Genomic DNA, 9378 nt, shown 5'->3' with positions numbered 1-9378 from the left:
ACAAAATAAAACACGTATTGAGATTCGATTGCCAGAGAAGTCATTAGCAGAGGCTATGCTCAGTTCGCATTGCATTAACTACATTACTAATTTATTAACCGATAGATAGTCGTGCATGTTTTACGGATTTGGGATCGACAGCATGGGGCTCCAACAAATTGTGCGACCGCATGCTTGTGTCAGACTATACACTTGTTTTTGGTGTTCATCAGCTTTATCAAATCATCAGGTAATACGATGTGGCCTAAGATTATGTGACGCAAGTTCTCGCGTGAAATACAATAGTGCTTCAAAATATCGGACGGGTGGTGAGGCATCCTTTAATTCACTTCAGCAGTGAGTGACACTCACTATATCTGAAGTAAGTCGATCGCGCAATGGCATTGTCTATATAGACCATTCCTCCAGTATGTGACATGCAATTGAAGATTTCTGCAAAAATCGTTGTAAACGGTGCAAACTTCTTAGAACAAAGTAAATGAAAGGCCTCGGAAGTTAAGGATGAAAAAATTTCTGGTTATTTCGTACCAATTAGCGCCAATGGGACTACTGTTTCTCATGAAGTTTGAGGGTTTAAGCCGTCTCTTGACTTCGTAGTTCCTGCGCCCTTAGCTCAGAGCCTCTATGTTTCCAACTATGGGGCATTTCAAAGACCTCTCCTCCAAGAGAATATTGCGACGCGCTTTTTGAGTTCCGTTCTATCGTCAGGTAGCTATCTCCCATGCCGAAACATCTCACTACGTCTATATAAGACGCACAGTCAATTCATCTGCAATCTCATGCAAGATTAGTAGAGGTTCCTGTCAGAAGTCTGTCGCCTTCAGAGACGTTCCCCATTATTAAGGCTTCGCCGGAGTACTGGGAGCCGAGACGGTAGCACTTAATCTGGATTAGCAATGATGGAGCACATAAGGCGTATGAATGATTACTATAGCGAATTCGAAAACCTTGTGCCCATCTAGAGCTTCGGCCTAGGGGCACTGCTGGATGTTCCTCCCACAAGCAGACCATTTTATAGTCAATGCCTATCAGTGTACTGCATTTTCCTGGCTGATTTGTTATGTATAATTATCAATGACAGATGCAGCGTGGATACAAAAAAAACATTGCTGCATTCGAACACATCCTGCCTTTTCTTTCAAGCATCGTTCGAACAAATATTCCATGTCGTCATCCTGTACCCCACCGACCTCATTGCAATGCATGCCACGACAAGCCATCAGTTAGCTGTTTGCATTGTCATGAAAGTGATCCTACCCCGGGTTGGCAGTGTTGCGTGATAAATTAGGGTTCTGTACACATTCAGACCCGCTATAGACTGCGGAGATGACATAAAATGTCACTCACTCACTTCCAGTTACAGAATACCGAGAGCGTCCTTACCCCAAGGACCCAAACCGTCACACATTTCCAATCATTGCTACAGGAAAACACAGCTCGCTCTCAGCGCCATTTCCGCCACTCCCTTTCGCGCTCATTCAGCCTCAGAACCCGGACGTGGCTGCTCCCGTGCTCCTGCAGTCGACGCCGCGGCCCGGCAATGATTATCAGCCGGCCGGGCTCGGACAGAACCAGCTAAGGCACCGATGAAGAAACCGGCATGCTCAGCTCGCGGAGGACGTGACGCAAACGAGGTGCGCAGCCACACCCCGCTGCGAGCTCCGGTTACGCCACGGCACCTCCTAGATGGCAGCAGCGGCGTGTGCCCACTACGGCTTCAGACAACCTTGAAACTGCCGTGCACGCACGAGGCAGCAGTGGACATGCATGGTGGATCTTAAAGCGTTAGAGTCTCCTGCTCTCTCTCTCTCTCTCTCTCTCTCTCTCTCTCTCTCTCTCTCTCTCCTCTCTCTCTCTCTCTCTCTCTCTCTCTCTCTCTCTCTCTCTCTCTCTCTCTCTCTCTCTCTCTCTCTCTCTCTCTCTCTCTCTCTCTCTCTCTCTCTCTCTCTCTCTCTCTCTCTCTCTCTCTCTCTCTCTCTCTCTCTCTCATGTCACTGGAGTGTATTCCCCGTCTTGACGCATCTACTGCGACTCCAGTAGCTGTGGCGGCAGTTAGGCTTGCTTCGGGGTGAGCTGAAGATGCCTGGAGAATGAGCACGGTCACGGAAGCCTATCCTCACTCGCCAAATGGTGAATCTAGAGCAACTTATAAATCAAATAAATACGTAGACTGTGGGGTTCTCTTGATGCTAACTACCTGATACATACCTATCGGAGTAGTCTATTAGATACCTACCATTGGAACGATTAGGGGTGCACTTGATTTCATAATTTGCCAACTCACACGGACTGGGTGGATAGAGACCCATGCCACTGAAATGTTCACAAGGTCGCCATTTCAAATTATAAAATGGAGCATTAACCCAGAATAAGTTTGTCGTTTGTCCCTATCACCCCTGTCTTCTGACGTTGATTGGAGTATCGGGCGGCACGAGCTACGAGTGGTTAGCATCCCAGTGTCTTGCTTATGAGTAAAATGCCGAGCTAGGTCTACTTTCAGGCTTAATTCCATCCGACACCAAAACATAGGGAAACATTTACACCGACGCAGTCACCTTCATCTCTCCATCTTTCATCGACGACATCCTGACTAAAATAATTAACTACGCAATTAGATCCAATCACCTTTCGACACGCATAGCTTGGCAGAACGTTAGAGCCATTTCGAAATACCTAACCAAGACATAGTTTCATCACGGGAAAAAAACGCAACCTACGCATTGGCAGATTGTATGGTGTGAGTATGCGAGATGAAAACAGGTCGACTGCTCCTTGATATCTCAATCATTAATCCGCCTATGAAAACGTCGCGCCAGTTGGACTAGCTGTTTTTTTCCTGAGTACATACGACAAACATCAAAAGTAGATACGCTTGTTTTTTTTTTGTTTCTTTTATGTAAACACTATCTGGTCAATATTAAAACCCCCGTTGACTTCAGTGAGCAAAAAGTAGTGCAGCACGTGTGAAACAGCTCTCTTGAGTGGTCTCTGCGCTAAAACGCAGCACACTAAATACAACGCATCCACTACCGGAATGCCCATCAGTAATATCGAGGACCCGTAACACGGTTCGTGGGCGTTGAGAGATACCAAGAGCCTTGCTAACAAACCCCTTCACGAGACCACTCCTGGGCTGCTCACCCATCCTCTGGCAGGCCGTCGGGTCTATTGCATCATGAGGGCCTGTGTGTCACTACACATCTGAGCTCACGTCATTAAACCACATATCTCTGGCTTGTATATGGTCTATAAGCATCTGAACACTACAGATGTACTGGATATAAGCAAGGAAGGCTCTGAGTCCTTCTTTTTCCGCATTAGGAGTTCAGAGCTATTATGCTGTCAGTTCTCGACCCTTAAAGCACCAGAAGGCACCGGTTAAACAGCGAAAGCGAGTAAATATTACTCATGCTGTCAGTACCCGACGTTTCAAGCTGCACCAGTAGCTCACGACGTCATAATGGGCAAGGTTAGGCAAGCCATTAAGAAATATATCAAAATGGGCTACCATGCGAGCTTCTACATCCATATTTGCTGCCAGTTCTCCATGCTGATATGTCCATTCGATACACAGTAAAAGGTAAGGTATTTGCTGCACGAAATTACTTCTAAAAAAGTGTCCATGGCACCTGATTGCTACTAAGAAAGTGGTTCTTTGTATCGAATTCGGAGGGTGGTGCGTATATCCTCTGATGCGGAAGTTAGTGCGCAGTCCGACCAAAACATCCTTTCTTTTTCGTAAGGATGGACACCCAGAACACCGAATAACGTCTGCCTATTGTGCCGCACGTTTACGACTTAACCCTTCATCTGGTCCGTGTAGAAGTTAGAACAGTGGAATACGATGATTTTAATCGCGACAGAATCCAAAGGTGATCAACATATCCTCGAAATAATCAATTGCGGTAAATTTATTCCTGCAGAGCCATCTCGCTGGAAACGCCCCAGCTAAACTAGGGCCCCCAGGAGGTCACGTGGAGGGATTGCGTTTTGCAAGTGTTTTGTGAAAAGATTTATCTACTCGAAAGTTTTTTAAGTCGGAAAAATCAAAAACCTAACCCAGCTTAAAGTCGGGCATCTTTGTTCAAATCGGTTGGTTCAATTCCCTCTGTTTTTATTTTTTGCTTTTCAAAGATTAAGAAGGCCAATTGTGCATATTAAAGTCTGCTGTTTATAGATAACAGCTGCGCAAACAAGTCAATATCGCCGTGCGGTACGGTGGTTTGCGAGGTCTAAACGTAGCGTGGACCAGTGGCCCAAGCTCAATTTCCATGCTAGCACTGTCAGCGCTAGAGACTTCGACGTTGAGACAGGATTTCCCATGCATGTGCACATGACTGTAAAGAAAACACACACGGAAGAACAATGCATATAAGACCTCCCGTAGTCCCTGCCCCGTGATGTGCTATCTAAGAGAAACAAAACGTGGCATTCGTGACCGGTTGTTTGAACACCTTGGAGACGAATGTTTATCATGACCGTGCACACTATAACGGGCCCATGCTAGAGCAATACGCCTCCATGGAGCATAGCGCATCACATGCCAGCTTTAAAGAAGAAGTGTTAGAAACAGCAAAAGACAACGATGACTTAAAACTGTTAGAACAGGTGCACATTCGCAGTCTTTGTCCAGGGCTGAACGCGCGGATATGATTGCGTGACCTGATAAAAACAACCTTTTTAGGTAGCGCTCGCTTAGAAACGGTTCCGATGTGTGTTGCGACCAGTGCTGATGCCTGCTTGGTTTCTTCTAATATAATAGTCGATACCAGTTATCGAAACCTCTCCAGCTCAGCCGCCTGCGTTTTGGGAAGTCTTTAGGACGGTGCTGTGAAGATTTGCCAGCGCACGTGTTCAAAACTACATTGCATAATTTGTATCATTTATTGCTTCCTATTGCAGGTTGAATATTTCCAAACAAACACGGCTCCGCCACGTTGATACGAATTGTTGACCTATTTCAATCTGCATTCTACATTCGCAGGGTCATTAATAAATCTGTAGAGCCCAGATAAAAATTCTGGCAGAGATTATGAAGTCCACCAGTTTAAAAAGAGTCCACTCGATCATCACAAGATGAAAAGCGCCTGCGATGTATTTCACGCAGTCGCTTAGAGAATAATTTTTTTCAACTAATTAGCAACAAAATTCAGGCGGATGTATTTTATCTCGCAATAGCTTCTGGCTTCTGTTCCAGTAATAGAAGGTATAACTAATACAAATAACTAACAAAAACAAACCTTTATTAGCAAATAGGTCACATCCGACGATTTTTGTTTGGGGAGGGGCTTGCTCTATCTGGGGACCCTTATGCAACCCTGTGTCTCCACTCCCCCACCCCCCACCCCCCTGTCGCTAACGACGCGCGTAGTACGCCTCCGTCAAAAGAGGGGTCCATACCTTGGTTGGCGTTGACATGATGAAGGAGCTGAAATGTGATTCATGAAGAATACGGAATCTATGATGAGGAAGTTACCATACGATTTATCATTAATTTTTCACCGTCGATGATCTTGGGCACGTGTCCTATAGTTGGTGTAATTTTGACCGAAGCCGTCCCGATCCGTCACTTCAGAGAACCAATCCAAAAATAACGCAAAGCAAACCATGCAGAATGCGACACACACACGTAAAGAAACGCTATATTTCCAAGTCGAATCTCCAAACGTGTCGGAAAACACATTGACGAGTACACAAGACATTGCACCGCTCCCCATCTGCGCACTGATTGCGAGACAAACCTCCTCAGGCCGGGCGGCGCAGCGGCCCACCGCGACAGGAGTAGTTCACAGAATCACGGACAGGTGGCAGCACTCGCACTGACGGTCGGCCAGCACTCGACAACGCTCCGCGCCGCGGGTGGCCCGCCGAGCGCCGCATTGAGCATTTTCGAGGCGAGGGTGGCGCAGAGCATGCGCGAGCCTCGGTTCCCGGGCCAGCGTCCCGGCGCAGCTGCCGGAGGCGGCGTCCGTGCCATGCCGCGCACGTGGCACGGGAAGACGGGACAAATGCCTACGCGGTTTCCACTGTTCGCGGGGCCGGGGCCCTGATGGGATGACTGTGCGCATTACTAGTAAAACAGCAGGTCATGTGAGGCTACAGAATTGGTCCAAGGGTGGCGTCCAAAAAAAGACTTCTTAACGTTTGGAAATAGAAGCGACTTTGTGCAGTGTTCTGAGTGATTCTGGAGCACCGGCTGTGGGAAGAATGAGAGCCCCGAGCATACAGTACGAAGCTTACATACTGTATTACGACTGGAAGCACCGCATATGCTGTCGACTTAAGAACCTGATCTTTTGCAAACGGACGACAAATGCTAAATCCGTGCGCGCGCAAAAAGAGACGGGCAGAACGTCACATACGGTCCTCAATTAGGCGAGGCCAACAATTCACGAACAAAAAGTTATGAGCTTCTGTGGCACGCAAACAATTTATCCACCCGGAAAATCTGATCACTCAGAATGCCTAGTCATGTGATCGACTCTTTAAACCAATTCATTACACCGATTTTTGATGCCGCATTACATCATGTCGGAGGCAGGCGTCCGAATAAAAACCAGTAGCACAATTGCGTAGCAGTCAGAGGAGAGCTTCGTGTAGAGAGAGGCGGCTTCATGCAGAAATATGATGTTGTGCTACGTACTGACACGTTAATTCCATGAATGACAATTTTGATGAGAAAGGCGCAACGTAAGGTCACACCTAAAATTATTTCGTGCATGGTGTGGGCACCTTGGAACATATCCCACAGCTAATCAAACGCAGTCAACTCTTAAGCAGTCTTCCTTAAACAGGCGTACCCAAGTTTCATGTTTCAGACTCTTAAGACAAACATCGTACACGAACAAGGAGTAGAAGTCCAAAACCGTGAGAACCCCAAGAGCTTGAAGTATCCACAAATCTCACCAGTGCACCGCAACAGCACAACATCGCAACTGCAGTAACTTAGAACTAAGTACGTGCCAGATACGTTCCGCGTTGCGAATAACGTTGTCCTTAAATTAGAGCCGCATAAGTGATCAAAATGCATATCTCTCGACAACACGAAAAATGGAAATTATTGCTATGCTTTTTGGCCGTCAATTTTCAGGTCTGTTCGGGACTACCGGTGACCGAAGAGACAACATTTTCTTCGACGTCAGACCTTGTTTCTCCAAACTCTGACGCAGATTTCCCAGGGCTTTCGAGCCGCTCTACCGCTTGTCCTTACGAAAATAGTTGATATCAGCACAGCGCCCATGCCGGTGAATGAGTCGGCGGGGGGGGGGGGGAGGGGTGGCGCCGCCTGCATGGTGACTAGAGCGCCACCGCGCGGAAAATGGCCATAAGGCCGGCGCTGGCTCCGGCGGCGAAAGGAACAGTCACCAGCCATGCGATGATGATATTTCTGAAACAAACGGGGAGTATGGTGAGAGCGGGAACGGTTCATAAAGCATCCCTTTCGTCTGCAGGAGAACTGGAAGCTGTTACAACACGCAGATAATGAACGCAAATGCAGCTGCCTTCTCAACTAATAGTAGACTTGTTTTTTTATCTTCTTCAAAGTTCGAGAAGGGTCCCATGACAAGATTTGCTGATTTGACAATAACTACCAGTTAGTTAGGCGTTTATCAAAATTACACGCAACCATTAATACATATCCAACCTACCAACCAGCACCTAACACCCAAAAGCTTGCTGCTCTCCGACGCCCGCCCTGGCGCGGCCCTCCAGCCCAGTCACCTGAACACCTTCCAGTCGACGCCGGCGCGCGTGCTCCGCGCCCAGCCCACGAACACCACGCTGCCGACTTTGCAGTGGGTGGTCGAGACGGGCAGGCCGATCTTCGAGGCGAAGAGCACGGTGAAGGCGGCGCCCAGCTCGATGGTGAATCCGCTGTGGCGGCGGGCATCGGACACGGTCAGCGCTCATGCCGGTTTGGGCGCAGGGACAACGCTCAGGCCAGCCCACTGCTAGAGAAGCGTGTCCTCGGCACCATGCCGACGCCGGCGAGGAGCATTTCGCTGGCTTTTTTGTATTAACAAGCCTTTTATGCAATGATACAGCATGTACCAGCGACCCCTGAGCATCACGCAGGGAACGGCACATACGTACAAACGGTACGTGCGCACGTACAGCAAGGTACGTCTCATTAGTTCAGTGATTGCAGACGCAGGCAGCAGATGTCCGGTTCAGAGCGTCCAGTAGCGGGCAAGACGCAGCTCGCCTCCCCCCCCCCCCCCCCCCGGCAACTAACCTGGAGGGCGTCAGCTGGGTGAGGTCCTCTCCTATGGTCTTGATCACCCGTCGGCCCCAAACCCACAGGCCCACCGATATACCGAGCTGAAAACAAGCCAGACTACATGTCAGCGGATATTGCGGTCGACACAAACTAACGACAGCTGTCACGGCAACCCACTGTGCTGATTTCTGACACACGTTATATATATATATATATATATATATATATATATATATATTTGGAGGTGCAGTTCAGCTTGGGACCATGCATACTGACTGGGTGATGTTACGTTTCTCAAAAGCTATAGCCAATGCTATGCCGGGTAGAATTATCGAAAAAAATAAGCATCCCCGTAGGGAAAACTGGATATTGTGTTCGATACCCGTATTGCCGCCATGTCAAACGCTGTCATGTGGCTACATATGGATGACAGATATCCGCCATGTCTTGCACTTTGATTCATGGCATTAAGTGCAAACATTTTGGTCCGATATATGACGAATCTTAACCGATTAACCCCCATCTAACATCCCTTCAATTGTAAAGCATGGTTTGTGGTACCCCGGTAAAGTCGGTCATAAAATTTGCGCTCTTTCATGGGCCCCTTTTCCAAGTCGATTATTCACGCCTTGAATTTAATACAGATTTCAAGCCACGACTACCCCTAGGATGATGTCATGTAGGGCCCCTGCGAGCGCGATCTCGGCCTGGTCAGGGTGGGGGCAGTCATACGGGCTTGAGTGTCGGGTACAGTTGCGTTTCCCCTCCACATCTCTCCAGCGGCACTCACGCCGCCGTAGAAGAGGATATAGAGCGGCGTCTCCGCCTTCTGTGCCACCGAGCCCTCCATGAAGATCAGCCACACGGCGATCAGCGGCCCGATGGCGTTGCTGACGTCGTTGCCGCCGTGCGCGAAGCTGCCGAAGCTGGCCGTCATCACCTGCAGCGCCGAGAAGAGGCGGGAGACCTCGGGCTGCTCGGGCCGCGACAGCTCCCGCAGTTCCTTGGCCGCCTGCAGGGAAGCGGGGCGCTGTTACAACGGGCAGCAAGCCACGACCACTGCTCAGTCGTCAGCGAACTCTGAGCAGTCACGCGACTGACGATTGAGAGTACTGTCACACTCACGGGTCCGCATTGTCCAAAATGGCGGGCTACAG

At 48.7% G+C, this 9378-nt stretch overlaps 1 protein-coding gene across 2 annotated transcripts in view; it reads right to left on the bottom strand.

The window, feature by feature from the left end:
• Positions 1-5628: 5628 nt before the first annotated feature.
• Positions 5629-9378, bottom strand: part of NaPi-III (Na[+]-dependent inorganic phosphate cotransporter type III) — a 49549-nt gene continuing 45799 nt past the window's right edge. For both annotated transcript variants that reach the window (XM_037225139.1, XM_037225136.1), the window contains 4 exons: positions 9012-9233; positions 8237-8322; positions 7723-7875; positions 5629-7387 (listed from right to left, as the gene is read on the bottom strand). In XM_037225139.1, the coding sequence (XP_037081034.1) occupies positions 7297-7387; positions 7723-7875; positions 8237-8322; positions 9012-9233 (552 nt within the window). In that variant the 3' untranslated portion in view covers positions 5629-7296. The remainder of the gene's footprint in view (positions 7388-7722; positions 7876-8236; positions 8323-9011; positions 9234-9378) is intronic.

This window comes from Pollicipes pollicipes, unplaced genomic scaffold (assembly GCF_011947565.3).
Source record: "Pollicipes pollicipes isolate AB1234 unplaced genomic scaffold, Ppol_2.1 Scaffold_4881;HRSCAF=5763_pilon_pilon_pilon, whole genome shotgun sequence".
In the NCBI taxonomy this organism is placed as follows: Eukaryota; Metazoa; Arthropoda; class Thecostraca; order Pollicipedomorpha; family Pollicipedidae; genus Pollicipes; species Pollicipes pollicipes.
This window is presented reverse-complemented; position numbering and strand designations above follow the sequence as displayed.